Raw genomic sequence first — 24052 nt, forward strand, 5'->3', positions numbered from 1 at the left:
CCTGGGACACTGCGACCACCATATGTTCATCCCAGTGACCAAAAGTCTGAATTCTGATCACATGACGGGTGGGGATGCCGCAATGGTCATAAGTGTGAGAAACAGTCATAAGTCACATTTTTCAGTGCCACTGTAACTTTTAAACGGTCACTAAACGGACTGTTGTAAGTCAAGGACTGTCTGTATTGAGTCAGGTACCTCCGATTCTATCCCTGTATATTTGGTTTTCCCTGCCTAAGTGTAACTCCTTACTTTTCTCACCACTGCACTCAGGGGTGGGCTGCAAAAATTTTAGCAAGGGGTTCTCTGCTTGGCTGCTGGGGTGGGCATGGCCATGGTGGGCGTGGCCTAGTTGGCCTCCTGCACCACGGTGGGGGGTGGCGTTTTTGCCCTCCCCAGGCTCCGGAGGCTTTCCTCAAGTCTCCGGGAGAGCAAAAGCAGCCTCCCCAGGCTCCAGAGGCCCTCTGGAGGCGGAAACGGGCCTGTTTTTTTGCCCTCCCCGAACCGCCACACGCGCCCTGCACTTACCTGCATCCAGTGGGGGATTCAAGTAATTTAACAACCGGTTCTCTGCCCTAATGATTTCTTCCAAAAACCAGTTTGCCAAACTTCTCAGAAGGTTAACAACCGGTTCTCCCGAAGGGGTGCGAATTGGCTGAATCCCACCACTGCTTGGATCCAAAAAGGGCTGTGTGGGGACTCCTGGGAGGGGAGGGGCAGGGTGGGCGGGGCCAGCCAGGAGTGCGATTTGGGGGTTCTCCAAACTGCACAGAATCTTAGCTAGAGGTTCTCCCGAACCCCTGCGAACCCCCAGCAACTCACCCCCGACTCCGCTGCGTTTTCTTGAACATGTCCCAGTGTTCAAATCTGTCAAATCTGAAATTTTAAGCCTGACTTCCAAAAGTGTTGGTAATTTCCCCAGCTTGGTGGTCGTTTGCAAATTTGACGACTCACTGTTCATCACTGCTACACCTGGGTGAAGTCTCCTTGGCCCCTGGTGTGTTTATGAATGTTTGTCATACGTAAAAATCCTCAAATATTTATTATACTGTAAATTCTGAACATTGAAGGGGTGGGGATGGGGGGCAGAAAGTAAAGTTGTGACTTGCGAGCTGTGCCAGTGGTTTTACTCGTAAGAAAGGAGACAGGCGTCTTTCTCGCTCGGCTACACAATGTCCAGGACGGATGGAGGCTTGTTCTTCACCGCAGCTTGGACGTATCCCGGCTTCTTCCTCATTTGCTCGAAGGCGCTCATGGCTCGAGAATACTTGTGCTTTCAAAGAAGAAAAGAGCGAGAAAGAGAGAGGGAGATGGGATTTTTGTATATTACAGGTAGTCCTCGATTTACGACCATTTGTTTAGTGACTGAAGTTGCAACAGTACTGGAGGGATTCAGGCTCATTTTTCACAACTGCTTGGCAACTGGCTGGTATTTATGACGGTTTCAGCCTCCCGGAGGTCACGTGATTCTCCTTTTGCGACCTTCTGACAAGCAAAGTCAACGGGGAAGCTACATTCACTTAATAACCGTGCTGCTAAATTAAAAGCAGCAGTGACTTTTAAGACCTTGGCAAGGAAGGTCTTAAGACGGGGCAAAATTCACTTAATAACCATCCCGTTCACAACACTGGGGCCCATTGGTGTTGTAAGTAGAGGACTATCCAGAGGGCTCTTTGAACAAGGGCCAATTTTGGGGCCACCTGTACAATTTACCTTACGGTCCACCTTGGCTTTGGCGTTATAGAAGGAAACAGAAGCTGGGCAGAAAGGTAAAACTTCTTGTTGCATTCGGTCAAATCTCTCCTGCTCATCTTCATCCTGTTCGGAGGAGAGAAGGACAGGCTGAACGAGCTGCGGGCTTCCTGGGAGCAACAGCACAGACATTTGGGGTGGGGGCATTTCTGCTTGCGGTGTGGGAATCCTGCGAGGATTGGTTGAAGCTGGGCAACTGTAAGGTCCTTGGTGCCCCCTGGGTGCTTGCTGGATTTCTTCCATACATTTCATAACCCAAGTAGGTAAGGTCATCACTGCTAGAAGGGAGAGAGTTTGGGGAGAAGAAGAGGAGGAGGAGGAGGAAAACAACTGTAGGGTCCTTGTTGCTCTCTGTGATTGGTGGCTTTTTCACAGACATTTCATGACCCGATTAAGTAACATCATCAGTGTTAGAAGGGAGTGAGCATTGTGGAGAAGAGGAGGAGGAGGAGGAAGAGGAGGAGGAGGAAGAGGGGGAGGAGGAAGAGGAGGAGGAGGGGAGGAGGAGGAGGAGAAGGAGGAAGAGGAGAAGGAGGAGGAGAAGAAGGAGGAGGAGAAGGAGGGGAGGAGGGGAGGAGGAGGAAGAAGAGGAGGAGGAGGAGGAAAAGGAGGGGAGGAGGAGGAGGAGAAGGAGGAGGAGGAGGAGAAGGAGGGGAGGAGGAGAGGAGGAGGAAGAGGAGGAGGAGGAGAAGGAGGAAGAGAAGGAAGAGGAGGAGGAGGAGGGGAGGAGGAGGAGGAGGGGAGGAGGAGGAGGAAGAGGAGGAGGAGGGGAAGAGGAGGAGGAAGAGGAGAAGGAGGAGGAGGACAACTGTAGGGTCCTTGTTGCTCTCGGTGCTTGGTAGCTTTCTCACAGACATTTCATGACCCTACTAGGTAACATCATCTGTGGAGAAGGGAGTGAGGTTTGTGGAGAAGAGGAGGAGGAGGAATATTTGGATCTTTGGTGCTCTCTGAGTTTTGTGAACCTTTCTTGCATACATTTCATGACCCAACCAGGGAACATCATCAGTGGTAGAAGGAAGAGGGATTCACAGAGAGGAAAAGGAGGAGGAATTCCAGGCTGGCTGGGGAACTGAAGGAGTTGAAGTCCATCCGTCTGAAGACATTCTGACTGTCCCAAAATGTCAACATGCATAACATAAATTGGCTACACCAATTTGGAGACCACAAACCTTAAAGATGCCGATGTTGAGAGTCGCTGCTTTAAGGGGTCTCAGTCACGAGCAAGTATTTAGGAACAAGCATGAGAAGCCATCAGTGTGCGACTGTTCACACGTGCACAATCCCCACACCAAAAGGGAAACCAGCCTGGTTCCTGCCTGACCAGATCTGCAGTAGGAGCCAACGGCTAACCTTTTCCGGACTGAGTGCCCAAAGTGGGCACATGAATGGGCGAATGCCCATGCGCCCAACCCCCCCCAAATGCAATGTGTGCGCAGCCCCAGCGCATGCACCCCTCCCCCATGCATGTGCCCCCCTCATGCCCCTGCGCATGTGTGTGGCCCCCATGCATGCATGGCAGAGACCTGAAGGCCACGCGCGCATGTCCAGTGGAAGTGAACTGGGGCAACGGCTGGTGTGCCATCATAGAGGGCACTGCCTACCACCTCTGGCACCTGTGCCATAGGTTTGCCATCACGGCCCTTTACCCCTTCAGACAAATGGGGGTCCAACCTCTTCTTCAAAATCTCCAGTGTTGGAGCATTCACAACTTCTGCAGGCAAAGTCATTGCACCGGTTAATTCTTCTCCCCGTCAGGAAGCTTCTCCTCTTACTTCTGGGTTTTGGTTCGTTTAGAGCTGCTCCGATGCCGGCATGGGGGAGGGCAGGTGACTTACCAGAGTGAGGACCCTGTTTATGGGAATCATGCCGAGCCTGATGGATCCTCCTGGCCGCAGGGCTTCCTTGACCTCTTCGGGGATCAGGAAGGATTCGTTATACCAGATGTCGAACTCTGGGGGTGGAGAGGAAGAGACGATGGAGGTCTCCAACAGGCAGGCTGGGAGAACCACCCACCCACAAAGCAGGACCATCGCACGCCATGTCCACCACCCTCCTTCAGGTGTGGCAGAGCCTCTGGTTCCACATCCAGCGCCCGGCCTTACCTGTGAGCAGCCGATTGCGGCACTGATCCACCAGGTTTTGACAGTAGTGGACCTCGGAGCGGAGATCCCTCAGCTCGCTGTAATCATCGCGGTATTGCTTCCTGAGATCCTTCAGTTTCATAATGAGGAGGAACTCTTCTTCGTCGATGATGATCTGCCCTTCGTCGTTCAGGTACTCCCCTGGGTGAGAAAGAGGCATCCTGAGATGGAGGGGCGCCCAGCAGAAGACGCAAGCACAGCAACATGGGGCCCCCGTGTTGGGGCCTTAGATCGCTGTTCCCACAGGGAGAATTCAATAAAGGAGAATATCTGCAGCTCAGGGTTTAAAGGAGGGGGTGCTGGGGCTCAATCTCTCAGGGGCTGCCCACAAAGAAGAGGGAGTCAAGCTATTCTCCGAAGCACCTGAAGGCAGGACAAGGAGCAACAGGTGGGAACTAATCCAGGAGAGAAGCAACCTAGAACCAAGGAGAAATTTCCTGACAGAGGAACAGCTTGCCACCAGAAGTCTTGGGTGCTCCATCACTGGAGGCTTTTTAGAAGAGACTGGACAGCCACTTGTCTCAAATGGGATAGGGCAGGGGTGTCAAGACTCAAGGCCTGGGGGCCAGATCCGGCCTGCGGAGTGTTTAGATCTGGCCCTCAGGGCTACCCTGGAAACAGAGAGAGACCAGCCTGCGGTGCCTCTGCCAGTGAAAACGGAACCCCGTTTTGGCTAGCAGAGGGTTGCAGGAGGCCATCGCAGCCGAAAATGGAGCTCAGGATCCCACTTTTGCTGGCAGTGAACTCGGGCCACCACAGACGCCCCTGACACAAGTGCCCCCCCGGCCCCCCGAGGTCAAACACAACCCTAATACAGGCCTTAATGAAATCGAGTTTGACACCCCTGGTATAGGATCTCCTGCTTGAGCAGAGGCGCCGGACTAGATGACCTCCCAGGCCCCTCCCGACTCTCTTATTCTGTTCTTAACCAAGGAACCAAAGGGCCTCTATGAGTTCCTCCGATGACGAGCCCCTGGCCTAGAACATAAACAGAGAGCATAATATCCACTCCCTTCCAGCACTGATGACGTTGCCTAGTTGGGTCACGAGACGTCTGCAAGGAAACCTCCAAGCTCAGAGACCACCAAGGATTCCCCCCCACCCCCCAGTCTTCCTCCTCCTCCTTTGCACACATCCCACTTCTCTGTAGCCCTGATAATATAATCAGGAACATCTACAAGGAAACTACTGAGCTCAGAGAAGACCAAAGGCGATTCAGGAACTAAATGGAGTCATCTACAGGTGGTCCTTGACTTACGACCGGTCGCTTGGAGATTGTTCAACGTTACCATGGATCCGAAAAAGAGAACTTCTGATCCTGGTCTGAAGTTCTGACGGTGGGCCCCTCCCCAGACTGCAGTCCTGTGATGTTCGGCAACACATATATGTTTACCGCCATTTGCAGCATTCGTAGTTGTGACTATGTTTTATGACGGTTTTGCCTGAACCTATTCCTTCTGGGTTCTTTTTTTGCAAAACTACACCTTTCACGACTCAATGGTTCACTGCAATATTCGCTTAAGGAGTGTGGGGTTCACTTTACAGCTGCCATCTTCGCTTAACAACCGCTGCAAAAATGTCGTTCAAATCAGGTCAGTCGTGTAACGAACCCGGCTTATGATCGTCATGACATATGGCTGTCACGGACAGATTAAGTGAACAAGTCATAAGTTGAAGAATGCCCGTAATGGAGATTTCAAAACATCACATCAGGCCCATTTAGTGCTTGGGTAGTCCTTAAACTTACGACCACAATGGAGCCCAAAATTTCTGTTGCTAAGCGAGGCAGTTGGTAAAATCAATTTTGCTCCTTTTTACGACCGTTCTTGGTACAATTGTTAAGCCAATCACTGCCACTGTTAAGCCAGTAATATGGTTGTTAAGTGAATCCAGCTTCCCCATGGACTTTGCTTCCCAGTCGGTCGCAAAAGGGGATTGCATGACCCTGGATCTAGGGGTGAAATCCAGCAGGTTCTGACAGGTTCTGGAGAACCGGTAGCAGAAATTTTGAGCAGTTTGGAGAATTGGCAAATACCACCTCTGGCTGGCCCCAGAGTGGGGTGGGAATGGGGATTTTGCAGTATCCTTCCCCTAGGAGTGGGGTGGGAATGGGGATTTTGCAGTATCCTTCCCCTGCCACGCCTACCAAACCATGCCCACCAAGCCACGCCCACAGAACCGGTAGTAAAAAAAAAATTGGATTTCACCACTGTCTGGATCACTGAAATTGTCATAAATACGAGTCAGTTGCCAAACATAAGAATTTTGGCCCTGTGAGACCCCGGGGGATGTTGCAATGGTCCTAAGTGTGAAAAACGGTCCATAAGTCACTTTTTCAGTTCTCTGAACTTTGAATGGTCAGTAAACGAACTGTTATAAGACAAGGACCAACTGTACTTTTCAAGCCCTCCCATGCATCACCACTAGAGTGGCCTCTTTTGATGCTTTACCAGGGTCACCTGGTAAAGGAGAAAGGCAGCATTTAAAAAAAAATTTAAAAAATTAAAACTACACTCTGAGCCAGGGCAAAAACCCAGCTCAGCCAGTTCTGGTGGCCAGGAGTTCCACCGGCTGCCAAACCGGGAAAGTGAGCAAACCGCTCTCCTTCCGAAGTCCCCCCTGCTCACCTTGCTGCTCCCGCTCCAATTTCTGGACCTCGAGGGCCTGGCGGGTGGCGTCCATCTCCTGCTTGACCAGGATGATCCTCTGGCTCACCTCCCCGAGTTTCCTCTTGCGATCATTCAGGATGGTTTTGTTCTCCTTGAAGATGCGGTTAATCTCACTGCCTCGCTCGCTCTTGAAGTCCTCGAAGGCCGATGTCCTGGCCGGAGGGGAGCTGTCCCGAGGAGGAGAAGGGAAGGTTATTGGTTACTCATAATCCTCGACTTACAACCGTTTGTTTAGTGACCGTTTGAAGTTACAACAGCACGGGGGGAAAAAGGAACTTGTGACTGTTTTTCATACAGACTTATGACCGTTGCAGCATCCCCCTGGTCACGTCAACAAAATCCAGACACTTGGCAGCAGCTGACTCGTATTTACGACAGTTGCAGGGTCCCCTTTTGCGACCTTCGGACAAGCAAGCCAAGTCAAAAGGGGAAGCTGGATTCACTTAATGACTGCAGGCCTTCAAGTGAGGGAAAACTCACTCACTTAATGACTGTCTCGCTTAGCAAATTTTGGACTCGGCTGTGGTCGTCGTGCGAGGACTACCTGTAATGGATTCGTTCGATTTCTAGACCGCCCATCTGACCGATGTGACGCGTGTCAGTTTACAACAAGGGTCTTTTGGCCAAAGATCTGCGCATCATTTGCCCTGTTATTGTCGGTCTTCCCAAGCAGACAGACAGGAAACAGGACCAGATGAACGAATTCTACTTTATGGTAAGGCTACGTTGACGGAATCTTGCAAGACATAGAATAATAGTTTGAAGGGACCCTGGAGGTCTTCTAGTCCAACCCCCTGCTCAGATAGGAGACCTTAGACCATTTCAGACAAATGTCTGTCCAGTCTTTTCTTAAAAACCGCCAGTGATGGAGCACCAGGGGTGAAATGCTCCCGGTTCGGATTGGATCGCCTGATCTGGTAGCGATGGTGGCGGGTGGTTCGGAGAACCGGTAGCAAAAATCCCTGCCCTCCCCCAATGCCCAGCTGAGCCGCGCGATCATCAGAGGCTGTTTTTTTTTATTCTTAAAAGCATTTTTTCTACAACCTCTTCGGCCGAAAAAATGCTTTTAAAAGTTAAAAAAAAAGCTTCTGATGATCGTGTGGCTCAGCTGGGATCATCAGAGGCTTTTAAAAGCATTTTTTCTACAATCTCTTAGGCCAAAGAGATGATAGAAAAAAATGTTTTTAAAAGGAAAAAAAAGCCTCAGGCAAGTCAGTTGGGATCGTCAGAGGCTTTAAAAGCATTTTTTTACAACCTCTTCAACCATTTTAAAAATGGTTTTAAAAGTTAAAAAAAAAAAAAAGTTGGCCACGCCCAGTCAGTCATATTACCCCCCCCAACCAAGCCACACCCACAGAACCGGTAGTAACAAATTTTACATTTCACCACTGTGGAACACCCACAACTTCTGGTGGCAAGTTGTTCCACTGGTTAATTGGTCTCACTGTCAGGAAGTTTCTCCTCTAATTCCAGGTTGCTTCTCTCCTTGGTTAGTTTCCGTCTGCTGTTTCTTGTCCTGCCTTCAGGGGCTTTGGAGGATAGCTTGACCCCCCTCTTCCCTCTCAATATCCCTTAGATATTTTAAAACTTCTACCGTGTGACCCCATGTCCTTCTTTTCATTAAACTAAGAAGGACATGGGACAATAAGACCCTCTTATTCCAGCAAGCCGGCCTGGCCTAATTTTCTCCCCTTTCTTTTAAATTTTTAAATTGAAATTTTAATTTGTTTTAAATTATTGGTATTTTTGATTGTCTTGGGCTAAATTATTTAATTTGGTTTTAATTACGTTTCTAACTTTTGAATTTATGTATTTTATTTTGTGCCTGTTCACCGCCCTGAGTCCTTCGGGAGTAGGGCGATATATAAATTTAATAAAACAAACATAAAACAAACAGACAAACTAGACATACCCAGTTCCTGCAATTGTTCTTTATGTGTTTTAGCCTCCAGCCCCCTAACCATCTCGGTTGCTCTTCTCTGAGCTCTTTCCAGGGTCTCCACATCCTTTTTCTGTATCATGGCAATGAAAACTAGATGTAATATTCCAAGGGTGGCCTTAACAAGGCCTTATAAAATGATAATGACACTTCATGTCATCTTGAGCCTATCCGTCTGTCAATGCGACCTAGGGATGGCATTGTCCTTTTTGGCAGCTGCACCACATGGGTGGCTCCCTCTCACAGTTAACTGCTATTAAGCTAAGTTTCACACTGGTACTGACCTTGATGTAGATAGTGAAGGTGCAGTGAGACCTTTCGCTGCTGTCTGAAAGAACGAATCGCCCACTATCTCTTTTTTTTTTAAAAGACTGATAAAAAAATTTAGACAGATGCCCTTCTGCACCTCTCTCTCCGTCTGCAGCCTCTTATCAGACTGTTCCCCGGGCAGTATCTCTTTGCTCAGCCTCCCAAGGTCTTTCTCACATACCAGAATGAGTTGGAAGGGACCTTGGAGGTCTTCTAGTCCAGAGGTCTCCAACCTCCCAGAATTCTGGGAGTTGAAGTCCACAAGTCTTAAAGTGGCCAAGGTTGGAGACCCCTGTCCTAGTCCAACCTGTTGCTCAAGGGGGGGAAACCTACTCTTAAATCTGTCTCCTTTACAGCCTCAGAAACTAGGGCTGGTCTCTTCTGAGCCTCTTGCTCTGCCCATTAGACAGCCGTGGGCTCTGAAGTCTCTTATCTGACCGTTCTCTTCGCTCGGTCTCCCAAGGACTTTCTCACATTGCAGCTCGTTCATGGCAGAAACGCTGCCCCCTGCAGAGAAGGACCGGGACTCGCAGGCTGGCAGCCCAGGACAGGAGACCACTGTGAAAGGATACCTGGGTCTGATGCTGCTGTCGTCCCTCGGGGCCGAGTCAGAACGATGCGTGTCAAGGCTGGAGACCTCCTGGTCACGGAACAGACCTTCTTTCCCTTCCAGGTCCTTGGCGGCGGCCGCCACTTGGCTGCGAGATCCCGAAAGGGTTTCCAGATCCTTTCCGGAAAGAGGGCTCCCCAGGCCTTCCTTGCGAGTGATGGGGCTGGAAGGCAAAAAGAAACTCAGAGGGCCAGCAGGCTGAGTGGGGAGCAGGCCGAGCTCACTTGAGGAGCCCCGTGTGAGCCCTTTGGGGAAAGTGGGCGGGGTCGCCTGAGGGTCTCAGGGGCTGGCAGACCTCATCAAAGGCAGGCCAAAAGCTAGGGGGAAAGATGAGGACAGGCAGTCCTCGACTCACAACCATTCATTTAGTGACCAAAATTACAACAGCACTGTGTCAGGGTTCCAAGTAACGCCCCCAACGAAATAAACCTCCGAGGCTAGAAGTTCCTCAAAGTTCCACTTTATTAGAGATGTCATATTGGCACAGCTGGGAAAAGCCGACTCTGAAAGCTTCCAGGTTTCCCCCACCCAACAGAAAATCAAAGTCCCTCCCCCCCCACCCCACCCGCACCCACATGTTTATCCCATGGCCCAGTCAAAGCACCGTCCCCACTGGAGATGCCCCCCAGTCATGCCACTCCAGGTGCAGGCGCAAATGTCCTTGATTCTCACAGAAAGGAATCTTATTATGGCTAGATAACTTCTAGCAACTCCATACAAACCCCCCTCCCACTTTCCCACAGATTAAGTGTGGCAACCCAGACGATCCAAAAGAAAATATGGCCTCCAGGGCCGACACATCCATGAAAGTTACTTAGGTCCTTGGGCTTATACCCATCACAGCATCCCTGAGGGAGGGAGGGAAGGAAAGAAGGAAGGAACGAGCGAAAGAGAAGGAAGGAGAGGGAGGGAGAGAGGGAGGGAGGGAAGGAAGGAAGGAGGGAGAGAGGAAGGAAGAAGTGAAAGAGAGGGAGGGAGAGAAGGAGTGAGTTACAGCGAGGGTGGGAGGGAGGGAGAGAGAGAGGGAGCAGGAAAGAAGGGAGGAGAGAGGGAGGAAGGGAGGGAAGGAAGGAAGGAGGACTGGAAGGAGAGGGAGGGAAGGAAGGAAGGAGAGAGGGAGGAAGGAAGGAGAGGGAAGGAAGGGAGAGAAAAGGAAGAAGAGGAAGGGAGGGAGGGAAGGAAGGATGGAAGGGGAGGGAGGGAGGGAAGGAAGGGAGTGAGAGAAAAGGAAGGAAGGAGAGGGAGGGAAGGATGGAAGGAGAGGAAGGGAAGGAAGGAAGGAGTAAGAGAGGGAGGGAAGGAAGGAAGGAGTAAGAGAGGAAGGAGAGAGAGGGAGGGAAGGAAGGAGAGGGAGGGAGGGAAGGAAGGGAGTGAGAGAGAAGGAAGGAAGGAGTGAGAGGGAAGGAGAGAGGGAGGGAGGAAAGGACAGGAAGGAAGGAGTGAGAGAGAGGGAAGGAAGGAAGGAAGGAAGGAAGGAAGGAAGGAAGGAAGGAAGGAAAAGAGGGATGGAGGGAGAGATAGAGACCAACCTGGTCTGTTCTTTTCCCTTCTTGGCTTTTATTTTCTTGCCAGGCTTGGAGGAGAAAGGGGCCGTGCCGATGCCAAACCCTTGTCCGTCCATTTCTCCAACCAGATGTCCCTCAGCGTCCACTATTCCTGCCTGGTGGGTGGGAGGGAGCGAAGAGCAGGAGCCAGGTGTGAATCAGCTTCCTTGCTGGACCAAATCTCTCAGGCTAAGCTCTGAACTCCCACTTCCCAAACCGGGGTTTGCCTTAAAATTTTTGAACCTGGGGAGAAGATCATCTAGGACAGGAAGCCCCACAGAGTTTCTTCTTCACTCACCTTCTGAACGGCTGACAGCGTCGCAAAGTCGTTCTTGTCAATGAGGGCATATTTGCTCCGCAGTCGGGCTTCCACTTCTTGATCTTGCTGGCTGAAAGTAACACGCGTTGGACCGGTTCACACAAGACACTAAACCACGAAGGACACAGAATGCGGCCACATTGCCTATCATCCACAAAAGCAGCCACCGATAGGAGAGAAAAGTTGTAGCTGAGGCTTGATAGCTGGGCTCCTCAATGCTCTCTGAACTGGTGGTTTTTTTGCAGATGTTTCATGACCCAAGTAGGGAACTTCATCAGTGATAGAAGGGCGGGGGGATGAGGAAGAGGAAGAGGAGAAGGAGGAGGAGGAGAAGGAGAAGGAGAAGGAGGAGGAGGAGGAGGAGAAAGAGAAGGAGGAGGAGGAGGAGAAGGACGGGGGGTCTCCTTGGTGCTTGTCTCTTTACTAGGTGAAGTTTCATGACCCAACATCACCACTGCTAGAAGGAAATGGGGAAGAAGTAGTAGGAGGAGAAGAAGGGATGAAGAAGAGGAGGAGGAGAACTGTAGGATCCTCCCTCTTTCTGCTGGGTGGTTTTGATGCAGATATTTAATGAACCAAGTGGTGACATCTCATTGGTAGGTGTTGGGAGGAGAAGGAAGAAGAGTAGAAGAGAAGAGTGGAAAAACGATGTGCTGCTCTCTGAACTTGGTTGTTTCCATGCAGACCTTTGATTACCCAACTAGTTAAGATCTAGCATCAGCTGTGCTAAAAGGGTCTATATATCCGTTACTATATATAACTGTATACTATACAGAGAGAGCAATATATAGCTCTCTATATAGCACTAATGATGTTCCCTCGCTGGGTCTGCAAGAAATCAACCAAGCTCAGAGACCACCAAGGACTCCCCAGTCCACCTCCTCCTCCTCCCCACCCACCCTCCTCTTCCTGTCCAGAATCTCCCTCCCTTCTAGCACTGAAGTTGTTCCCTAGTTGGGTCATGAAACGTCTGCAAGAAAGCAGCTGAGCTCAGAGAGCACCAAGGTCCGCTAAAAAGTCAGCCATATTAGGAAATAACAAGAGGTAGACCTAGTTAGGCCTGGAAGATCAACAGTGATAGATGCTTGGATGGAACACTACCAGGAAATCTAAGGGCCGAAGGCAAGACCGGGAGATACAAGAAAACAGTTCCTGAAGGACTCAAAAAAATAGAATAGAATAGGAATAGAGAGAGAAGAGAAGAGAAGAGAAGAGAGAAGAGAATAAAGAATAGAATAGAATAGAGAATAGAATAGAGAATAGAATAGAATAGAATAGAGAATAGAAAAAGAATAGAATAGAATAGAGAAAGAATAGAATAGGTTAGAATAGAATAGAGAATAGAAAAAGAATAAAGAATGAAGAATAGAATAGAATAGAAAAGAGAATAGAGAATAGAATAGAATAGAATAGAATAGAATAGAATAGAATAGAATAGAATAGAATAAGGGAATGGAATGGAATGGAATAGAATAGAATAGAATAAGAATAAAGAATGAAGAATAAAGAATAAAGAATCGAATAGAATAGGGAATAGGGAATAGGGAATAGGGAATAGAGAATAGAGAATAGAATAGAATAGAATAGAATAGAATAGAATAGAATAGAATAGAATAGAAAAAGAATAAAGAATGAAGAATAAAGAATAAAGAATCGAATAGAATAGGGAATAGGGAATAGGGAATAGAGAATAGAATAGAATAGAGAATAGAAAAAGAATAGAATAGAATAGAGAAAGAATAGAATAGGTTAGAATAGAATAGAGAATAGAAAAAGAATAAAGAATGAAGAATAGAATAGAATAGAAAAGAGAATAGAGAATAGAGAATAGAATAGAATAGAATAGAAAAAGAATAAAGAATGAAGAATAAAGAATAAAGAATAAAGAATCGAATAGAATAGGGAATAGGGAATAGGGAATAGGGAATAGGGAATAGAATAGAATAGAGAATAGAAAAAGAATAGAATAGAATAGAGAAAGAATAGAATAGGTTAGAATAGAATAGAGAATAGAAAAAGAATAAAGAATGAAGAATAGAATAGAATAGAAAAGAGAATAGAGAATAGAGAATAGAATAGAATAGAATAGAAAAAGAATAAAGAATAAAGAATGAAGAATAAAGAATAAAGAATCGAATAGAATAGGGAATAGGGAATAGGGAATAGGGAATAGGGAATAGAATAGAATAGAGAATAGAAAAAGAATAGAATAGAATAGAGAGTAGAGAGTAGAGAGTAGAGAGTAGAACAGAACAGAACAGAACAGAACAGAACAGAACAGGAGAATAGAGAATAGGATAGGATAGGATAGAATTGAATACTTTGTTGGCCAAATGTGATTGGACATACAAGGAATTTGTCTCCAGTGCATACAACACTCAGTGATAGTTATAGGATACTAATTAAGCAATCAATACAAATCACCATTAGGATACCAAATAAAACAATACAAATCGCAAGACACAAGCAACAAAGTGACTGCAGTGGTGAGAAGAGCAGGAGGCAGGTAATAGGAAAGAAGAGAAGAGAAGAAGAAGAGCTAAATACAGCCTTACTAAATAGTTCGACAGCGTTGAGGGAATTGGTTGTTTAGCAGAGTGATGGCATTTTGGGGGTGGGGGGGCAGAAAACTGTCCTTGTGTCTAGTTGTTCTGGTGTGCAGTGCCCTACATCTTGAGGGGACATCTATACAGTAACCGAGTTGGAAGGGACCTTAGAGGTCATCTAGTCCAACCCCCTGCTCACGCAGGAGACCTGTAGTAGGGATTCGAACCAACCGAACTGCCGACCTTTCTGGTCGATGTTGAAACAGTTTATGCCCAGGATTTACTGTGGCCAAGAAAAGAGCGTGGGGGCAGTCAATGCCATGAAGCTCCACCTGTGGGCTTCTCTCAGAGGTGAAATCCAGCAGGTTCTGGAGAACCGGTAGCGGAAATTTTGAGTAGTTCGGCGAACCGGCAAATACCACCTCTGCCTGGCCCCAGAGTGGGGTGGGAATGGAGATTTTGGAATATCCTTCAGCCCTGCCGCGCCCACCAAGCCACGCCCACAGAACCAGTAGTAAAAAATTTGGATTTCACCCCTGGTTTCTCTCACTCCTTAGCTGCCATCAGGTCAGTGTTGAGTTGGCTAGGGAACTCTGAGAGCTGAAGTCCACACAGTAAGTTGCCAAAGTTTGGAGACCCCCCCTCCCCCCCGCTTGAGAGGACGGGCAAATTCATACAATATGCTACGGTCAGAAGAGATGGCTTCTTCCACCGCAGAACCTCCAGCTGCTCACTCGATTTTAGCCTGATCTAGCCTGTAGTACTAACTCCGGTGTAGACTGAATCCCTTAGCCAGTGGAGGGAGGGAGGGAGGGAGCTGGAAGGGTCTTGGGATCAGTCCCACCTCTCCTGCTTCTCAGGCAAAGGGTTCCCCCCCCTTTCTGACGGAGCTTTCAATGATGGCCCACTTGTGGAGCCTCTTTGATGTCATAATACAAAGGTACTAGGACCTCATGAACTGACCAATGGAAGGAAACCATCGGTCCCTGCCCTTCTAGGGCCCCAAGTAGCAGCTAGGCATTCCTTGGCTTAGCCTTTGTTCCCAGAACTGGGACTGATTGACACTCCCCACTCCATTTCCTTCCTTCTTTCCCTCCCTCCCTCCCTCCCTCCCTCCCTCCATCCTTCCTTCCTTCTATCCATCTACCCTCCCATCCATCCACTCACCAACCCATACTTCCATCCATCCACTCACCCATCTATCCACTCTTCCATTCCTCCTTCCATCCATCCACCCTTTCATCCATCTATCCATCCATCTACCCATTCATCCATCCACTCACCCACCCACACTTCCATCCACCCACCCTTCCATCCATCCACCTTTCCATCCCTCCTTCCATCCATCCATCCACTCACCCATCTATCCACTCTTCCATTCCTCCTTCCATCCATCCACCCTTTCATCCATCTATCCATCCATCTACCCATTCATCCATCCACTCACCCACCCACCCTTCCATTCATCCACCCTTCCATCCATCCACCTTTCCATCCCTCCTTCCATCCATCCATCCACTCACCCACCCACACTTCCATCCACCCACCCACCCATCAATCCATCCCCCCATCCATCCATCCATCCATCCTTCCATCCATCCATCCATCCATCCATCGTTCCTTCCATCCATCCATCCATCCCCCTATATACTAATCTATCATTTATATACAGGTAGTCATCAACTTACAAGTTCACTTACTGAGTGTTCAAAGTTACAACAGCGTGAAAAAAAGTGAGTTATGACCACTTTTCACATTTATGACCTTCGCAGCATCCCCATAGTCACATGATCAAAATTCAGGTGCTTGGCAACTGGTTCACATTTATGACCGTTGTTGTGTACCCGGGGATGGATGGGGGGCTCATGTGACCCCCGTTTGGGACCTTCTGACAAGCAAAGTCAAGGGGAAAACCAGATTCCCTTAACGACCGGGTTACTGACTTAACAACGGCAGGGATTCACTGAACAAATGAGGCAAGGAAGATCATAAAGCTCACTAAACGGATGAGCCCAGAAATTTTGGGCTCAATTATGATCGTAAATCGAGGATTACCTATATTAACTATCTCTTGTATTCTTTATCTATATTACCTATCTCTTTATGTCTATTATCCCTCTATCATTTATCTATTATCTATCTGGCATTATCATTTGCTTCATCTACTACTTATTATCTATCACTTACCTATTACTATCATTAGTTTCATCTACTACTTATTTATCATTATCTCTCTCTCTCTCTCTCATTTATCTATTATCTATCTCATATATCCTTTATCTACCTTAATTAACCATCTAAATACCTTATATTTATCTATTGATTCTCTCTCTCTCTCTCTCTCTCTCTCTCTCTCTCTCTCTCTCTCTCTCTTCTCTTTCTCTCTCTCTCTTCCGCTTATATTTCAGGGTTTTAAAATAACATTCCATACTTTTACTGTGTTCAAAAGTCCAGTAAAATAAAGACAGGCTGAGGTTGGTGCCGTGGTCCTTTTGATACGAGCCTTGGCTCCTGCCTTAGGGCTGCTGGGAGAAGCTGTCAGGTGTTGCCTCTGGAGGCTAGTCTACCAGGGGAAGCCCAGACCAAGGGAGCCCCTCTGCTCCTTCTACTTACAGGAGTTTTGGACGTACAGGGATAGGTGATGTCTCCAGAGGACATTTTCTTGCTTAATCCATTCTACCCAATGGGCATTTTTCAGCTAGAAACATTCAGAATCATGTCAGGTGGCTTGCAAATGGCCCTAAATGTGAATCGCCCATGTGATTGGGTTCAGTACCTAGTGTGGGGCACCCATCATGAACAGATGCTACGCGACCGGTCGTTAAGCGAGGACTACCTGCATTCCCAAAGCCCTTACCTTAAGATGATTTTGAACTGGTTAAAGATCTCTTGGATTTGACGGATGCTCGTGATCTGTAGGGAGAAAGGAGAAGCAGGGAGAAAGGTTGACATTGTGAGCTCAGGATCACCCTTAACGTTTGTGCCAGGAATGACCCACAAAATGAAGCTTATTGTACAAAGCTGACTTTTAAATCCAGCCCTCTTAAAGGATGCCGGCTGAGGGATTCCGGGAGTGGAAGCCCACCCCTCTTAAAGTTGCCAGATATTGATAGAAATAGAGAGATAAATAGATATATATAAAAAGAGAGAGAGCGAGATAAATAGTGATAGAGACAGACAGACAGATAGATAGAAATAGAGAGAGATAAATAGATAGAGATAGATAGAGATAGAGACAGAGATAAATATAGAGACAGACAGAGAGACAGATAGATATAGATAGAAATAGAGAGATAAATATATAAAAAGAGAGAGCGAGATAGATATATATAGACAGATAGAAATCAAGAGAGATAGAGATAGAGAGAGACAGATAGAGACAGACAGAGAGACAGATAGATATAGATAGAAATATATGTATGTATGTATGTATGTATGTATGTATGTATGTATGTATATATATTCTTTTTAATTCATAGGCTCAAATGTATGATATTTTTGTAGTCAGGGTTTTTTTCCTATGTAGATCAAGTTGTTAAATGGCCATAGTGGGATGATATCTCAAATCATCACTTTCAGGCTTGTCAGACATTTTGTGTTGTTTGTTCTGAGACTTATGGGAGACTGGGATAGCACTATTTCTGTCTTTTTTGGACTTCATCGGCCAGCCACACCCATATTTTTATATATATATTTATATATATATTTATATATATTTTTATATATATAAAAAGAGAGAGAGAAATATATAGAGAGACAGACAGACAGGTAGAAATAGAGAGAGATAGATAGATAGAGATAGATATAGAGAGACAGATAAATATTTATTTATTTATTTATTTATTTTTCATATTTGTATACCGCCCTACTCCCGAAGGACTCAGGGCAGTGAACAGCCATAATAAATACAAATACATATAGAAGTTAAAAACTATTAAGAAACAGATTAAGTAATTTAGGCTCAAAGATTAAAAACATCCAAATTTATCTAAAGAGGTTTAAAACCCAATTTAAAAGCCAGTTTAAAAGCCAATTAAAAAGGGAGAGTTAGGCCAGACCAGCTTGTTGGAATAGAAATGTTTTCAGGGCACGGCGGAAGATGCGTAAGTCTTGGATGTTTCGTAACTCCGGGGGAAGCCCGTTCCAGATGGTAGGTGCCCCCACAGAAAAGGCTCTCCCCCTGGGGGCCGTCAGTCGACATTGTTTGGCCGACCGCACCCTGAGGAGTCCCTCTCTATGGGAGCGAACTGGTCGGTGAGAGGCTATTGGTGGCAGGAGGCGGTCTCGTAAGTACCCTGGTCCTGAGCCATGGAGCGCTCTAAAGATAGTAACCAAAACCTTGAAGCGCACCCGGAAGACCACCGGGAGCCAGTGCAGCTCGCGCAGGAGAGGTGTTACATGGGAACGCCATGTCGCTCCCATTACCACCCGCGCGGCCGCATTCTGGACCAGTTGGAGCCTTCGGGTGCTTCTCAAGGGGAGCCCCATGTAGAGAGCGTTACAGTAGTCCAGACGGGAGGTGACGAGGGCATGAGTGACCGTGCGTAAAGAGTCCCGATCCAGAAAGGGACGCAACTGGCGAATCAGGCGAACCTGATAAAAAGTCCTCCTGGCTACGGCCGTCATATGCTCTTCAAAAGACAGCCATGAGTCCAGGAGGATGCCCAAGTTGCGAACCCCATCTGTGGGGGCCAACGACTCGCCCCCAATAGTCAGAGATGGCGCCAACTGACTATATTGGGACGACGGAAACCACAGCCACTCGGTCTTGGATGGGTTGAGTCTGAGTTTGTTCCTCCCCATCCAGATCCGCACGGCCTCCAGGCACTGGGACATCACTTCCAAGGCATCGTTGGGATGGTCTGGGGTGGAGATGTACAGCTGAGTATCATCAGCGTACTGATGGAACTCCACCCCAAAACCACGGATGATCTCACCCAGCGGCTTCACATAAATGTTGAACAGGAGGGGCGAGAGGACCGATCCTTGTGGCACCCCACATATAAGGGGCCTCGGGGTCGACCTCTGCCCCCCTGTCAACACAGACTGCGACCGGTCAGAGAGAAAGGAGGAGAACCACTGTAGAACAGTGCCCCCCACCCCCAACCCTTCCAACCGGTGCAGCATGATATCATGATCGATGGTATCAAAAGCCGCTGAGAGGTCTAGTAGGACCAGGACAGAGGAGCAACCCCTGTCCCGAGCCCTCCAGAGATCATCAACCAATGCAACCAATGCTGTCTCTGTGCTGTACCCGGCCCTGAATCCTGACTGGAACGGATCTAGATAATTCGATTCATCCAGGTACTGAGGCAGTTGTCGTGCAACCACATTCTCAACAACCTTTGCAACAAAGCGAAGGTTGGAGACAGGACGATAATTTGCTAATACAGCTGGATCCAGGGAGGGCTTCTTGAGGAGGGGCCTCACCACCGCCTCTTTCAAGACGGTGGGAAAGACACCCTCACTCAAAGAAGCATTTATAATCTCCTGGAGCCAGCCTCGCGTCACCTCCCGGGAGGCCAGTACCAACCAGGATGGACACGGGTCCAATAAACATGTGGTCGCATTTAGTCTGTTCAGTATCCTGTCCACGCTTTCGGGAGTCACAGGATCAAACTCTTCCCAAATAATATTCTCAGGACCTGCCCCTGTCATCTCCTCTGGATCAATCCAGTCAGAGTCTAGCTGTTCACGAATCTGAGCAATTTTGTCATACAGATATTGTACAAAATGCTAGCTCTACCCTCCAAGGGGTCTTCCCGCGTCTCTTGATGGAGCAGAGAGCGGGTCACCCTAAACAGGGCGGCTGGGCGATTATCTGATGACGCAATAAGAGTAGAAAAGTAGTTACTCTTCTCTACTCTTATCGCCACTAGGTAATTCTTAATATGAGATCTTACCAGTGTTCGGTCGGATTCAGAACGACTAGCCCTCCAACTGCTCTCTAGGCGTCTTTTCCGGCGCTTCATCTCCCTCAGCTCCTCAGTATACCAAGGAGCCAGGTGAGACCGGCGCCGGGTCAGAGGCCGCAAAGGCACGACTCGGTCTAAAGCATCAGCCGCCGCCCTATCCCAGGCGGCCACTAAGTCCTCAGCCGAGTCGTGTGCTAGAACCTCAGGAAATGGCCCAAGCTCCATCTGGAATCTCTCAGGATCCATCAGGTGCCTGGGGCGGAACCACCTGGTCAGTTCTGCCTCCCTGCGGCGGGGTGTGGCGGTTCGAAGGTCCAGGCGAAGGAGGGAGTGATCTGACCATGACAAGGGTTCAATCACTATATCCCCTATCTCGAGATCACTCAACCACTGTCCAGAGACAAAAACAAGGTCCAGTGTGTGTCCCCCCATGTGAGTAGAGCCATAAATTAACTGGGTCAGGTCCATAGCCGTCATGGAAGCCATGAACTCCCGAGCCACCTCAGATGTCTCGCCAACTGATGACAGGTTAAAATCCCCCATGACCATAGCCTGGGGGTGTCAACAGCCACCGCGGCTATAACATCAAGCAGCTCAGGCAGGGCTGCTGCCACATGGCAGGGAGCCAGGTATGTGACTAGCAAGCCCAACTGCACCCTATGACCCCACTTCACAAGAAGGGACTCACATCCAGCCGTCTGAGGAACAGTGGCCTCCCTTGGTCCAAGACCCTCGTTAATAACAACCGCCACCCCTCCGCCCCTCCCCTGAGACCTTGGCTGATGGAAAGCACGGAAACCTGATGGGCACATATCAACAAGGGGGGCTCCCCCTTCCTGGCCCAACCAGGTCTCCGTAATACCCGCCAGGTCCGCACCCCCCTCCTGAATAAGATCACAAATGAGGGGGGCTTTATTTACCACGGACCTGGCATTGCACAGCATCAGCCGAAGGCCTGGGGCCCGAGGTTCCGTACAACCTGGGGAACAAGAAGAGCTTTGAGGGTCGGAGCGCGCCACCGCTTGTAAACAGCAAGGACGCACTCCCGTAGGATGATGTGGCCCCCTGCTCCCGCCATATCTGCCCCTCCCACCTACAGTATCGATGTTATGGGCATCTGTATCGTAAGATCTAATCATCTCCTTGACCCCAGAGTTCACACCTCCCATGTCATGCCCTACGGCTGGCCCAGATACCCTCCCCCGCGGGTCTTCCCCTGAACCCATGTAATCTACCCCCCTCCCAGAATCCCTTAAAATCTTATTAAGAAATTTCCCTAAAAAACCCCATAACCCTCTTTTTGCTGTATGCCATATAAATAGAGAGAGACAGAGAGACAGATAGATATAGATAGAAATAGAGGGATAATATATATAAAAAGAGAGAGAGCGAGATAGAGAGAGAGAGACAGAGAGAGACAGATAGATAGAAATAGATAGAGATAGAGATAGATAGATATAGAGAGACAGATAAATAGAGAGACAGACAGACAGGGAGACAGATAGATATAGATAGAAATAGAGAGATAAATAGGTATATAGAAATAGAGCAAGATAGATAGATAGATAGACAGACAGACAGACAGAATGATAGATAGGGAGACAGAGGTGGATATGATGGTCGCAGTGTCCTGGGGTCACATAATCCCCTTTTGCGACCTTCTGACAAGCAAAGTCAAAGCGGAAGCCAGATTCACCTAACAACTGTGTTACTAACTTAACAACTGCAAGGATTCACTTAACAACTGTGGCAAGAAAGTTCGTAAAGGGGCAAAACTCATTTAATCAATCAACCTTCTTCTCAGGGATGCTTACTCACACAGTGGCAATAGATTTGCCAGGCTGGATACAGGGAGTCCTTGACTTATGACTACAAATGAGCCCAAAATTCCTGTCGCTTAGCGAGACATTGATTAAGTGAATTTCGGCCCATTGGCCGACCTTTTTTGCCACCATCGTTAAGTGAATCACTGCAGTTCATAAGTGAGTCACATGGTTGTTAAGTGAATTTGGCTTCCCCGTTAACTTCATTGGTCAGAAGATTGCTGAGCCCAGGATGCTGCAACCGTCATAAATATGAGTCAGCTGCCAAGCGTCTGAATTTTGATCACGTGACCACAAGGATCCTGCAACGGTCGTTAAGTGTGAAAAATGGTCGTAGGTCTCTTTTTTCAGTGCTGCAGTAACTTTGAACAGTCACTAAATGAATTGTTGTAAGTTGAGGTCTACCTCTACAGAACTCCCAGACTGGATATTTGAGGCTAGAAACTGGGCGACCCTGAATTCTACTCCCACCTAGGGAACAAAGCCAAATGGGTGACCTTCAGCCAGCCACCTTCTCTCAGCCCTAGAAAAGAAGGAATGGCAAATCTTTTCTGGGAGGCTGGTCCAGGCAGTCTCTCAGAAGGGGATAGGCTTGAACAGAAGTGTGTGGTGGTGGGGAGATATACATGTATCCAAACCCTCTGAAGGACTGAAACATCCGCCGACTCACATCTAGCTCATCAATGGAGCCTTCCAGAAACCGACGGACTTGAGAGTTGATTTCTGTGATCTGGATTTCATTCAGAGGCTCGTAGGTCACCGGAGGGCGATTGAGCTGAAGGACGGAAGATCAAAGAATCAATCAAGGAGATCCCAGGCGACTCTCTTTAATTGCCTTAAGTAGAACACAGGATCATAGGATGGGAGGGGACCTCGGGGGTCATCTAGTCCAACCCCACTGCTCTGGCAGCAGACCCTTAAAGAATCATAGAATGATGGAGCTGGAAGGGACCTCGGAGGTCATCTAGTCCAACCCCGCTGCTCAAGCAGGAGACCCTATACTTATGCGGAATAAATATGGCGGCCGAGTCTCTTCTTCAAAGCTTCCAGTTTCCCATTGAGCCTTATCTAGACTGGCCCAGGTGCAAACTGCCATACTGGGAACATTAAGGTCAAGCGCAAAAAGAAAAAAAAAAAAACAGATCTACCTGTGAAGAGTTTGGTTGGCTACTGTATAGCTTAATGTGTACCAGTGGTCCTCGACTTACGACCACAACCAAGCCCAAGGTTTTTGTCGCTAAGCGAGACATTCGTTAAGTGAGCCCTGTCCCATTTTGCGACCTTTCTCACCACGGCTGTTAAGGGAATCCCTGGAGTTGTTAAGTGAGTCACATGGCCGTGAAGTGAACCTGGATTCCCCGTCGAGTTTGCTTGCCGGAAGGTCGCAAAAGGGGGTCAACCCCCCCAGGATGCTGCGACCGTCATAAACGTGTCCAGCGTCTGAATTACGTAGTCTGAACTACGTGATACACGGAGATGCTTCAATGGCCGTTAAGCGTGCAAAACCAGTCGCAAGTCCCTTTTTTTCCAGTGCGGTTGCAACTTTGAATAGTCACTAAGTGAAGTGTTGCAGTGAAGGACTGTTTGTATATTGCAGGAATCTTCCCAGTCCGGCAGTTTGCATCAGGGACTACAGTCCAAAGGCATCCCACAGAGGTCAGATCTTGGTCCTTTGTCCCTAGGTAAGGATGCCAGACTAAGTGCCCACTTGACTCCTCCCCCCTGGCTCAGCCAGTCTCCCTCTGACAGTGACGGAGGAACCACGTGACGTCACCAGTCCATGAAGGGGGCAGCTTCCTAGGCGGTTGATTCTTACCAAACTGTTGTGCATCGCCAGCTCTTCCTTCAGGTAGAGGACCTCCTTCTCCAAGTTCTTCACCATCCTCTAAGCAGACAAGAATGGCATGGACTGAGCGGTAGGAAAGTCAAAGTGAAGGGCTGCCCAAAGATGCTAACAGACCCCAGGAAGCACAAGGTGCTTGTTAGAATTAGAATCCTTCCTCCTCTAACCAAGATAAGGGACTGTGCCCTGATCATCACTGCACCGATGACATTGCCTAATGAAAGGTCTCCAAGACAGCAACCAAGCTCAGAGTGCGCCAGGACCCCATAGTCGTCATCCCCCTCCTCCTCCTCAAACCCTACTAGCACTGATGATGTTCCTGAGTAGGGTCATGAAATGCCTGCAAGAAAAGCGCCAGCCTCAGAGAGCACCCAGGATCCCCCACTACTCTTCTTCGTTCTCCACTTCCTCCTCCTCCTCCACAAACTTCACTCCCTTCTAGCACTGATTATGTTCCCTAGTAGGATAATTAAATGCTCTTCCTCTCCACACACTCCCACTCCCTGCTAGCATTGATGATGTTATCTAGTTGGCTGATGAAACGTCTGCAAGAAAACTACCCAGCTCAGAGAGCATCAAGGACCCCAGAGTCCTTCCTCCTCCTCCTCCCCCCCTTTCAGCACTGATATTGTTACCTAG

At 48.3% G+C, this 24052-nt stretch overlaps 1 protein-coding gene across 2 annotated transcripts in view; it reads right to left on the reverse strand.

Moving 5' to 3' along the window:
• Nucleotides 1-1023: 1023 nt before the first annotated feature.
• KIF9 (kinesin family member 9) overlaps nt 1024-24052 on the reverse strand; it is a 35756-nt gene continuing 12727 nt past the window's right edge. For both annotated transcript variants that reach the window (XM_034404498.2, XM_034404497.3), the window contains exons 11-21: nt 23387-23455; nt 22241-22345; nt 16690-16745; nt 11266-11356; nt 10953-11083; nt 9386-9586; nt 6524-6732; nt 3858-4037; nt 3591-3706; nt 1714-1818; nt 1024-1273 (exon numbers count right to left, since the gene is read on the reverse strand). In XM_034404498.2, coding sequence (XP_034260389.1) covers nt 1166-1273; nt 1714-1818; nt 3591-3706; nt 3858-4037; nt 6524-6732; nt 9386-9586; nt 10953-11083; nt 11266-11356; nt 16690-16745; nt 22241-22345; nt 23387-23455 — 1371 coding nt within the window. In that variant the 3' untranslated portion in view covers nt 1024-1165. The remainder of the gene's footprint in view (nt 1274-1713; nt 1819-3590; nt 3707-3857; nt 4038-6523; nt 6733-9385; nt 9587-10952; nt 11084-11265; nt 11357-16689; nt 16746-22240; nt 22346-23386; nt 23456-24052) is intronic.

The sequence above is a fragment of the Pantherophis guttatus genome, chromosome 4, assembly GCF_059756535.1.
Source record: "Pantherophis guttatus breed Tessera chromosome 4, ASM5975653v1, whole genome shotgun sequence".
Classification (NCBI taxonomy): Eukaryota; Metazoa; Chordata; class Lepidosauria; order Squamata; family Colubridae; genus Pantherophis; species Pantherophis guttatus.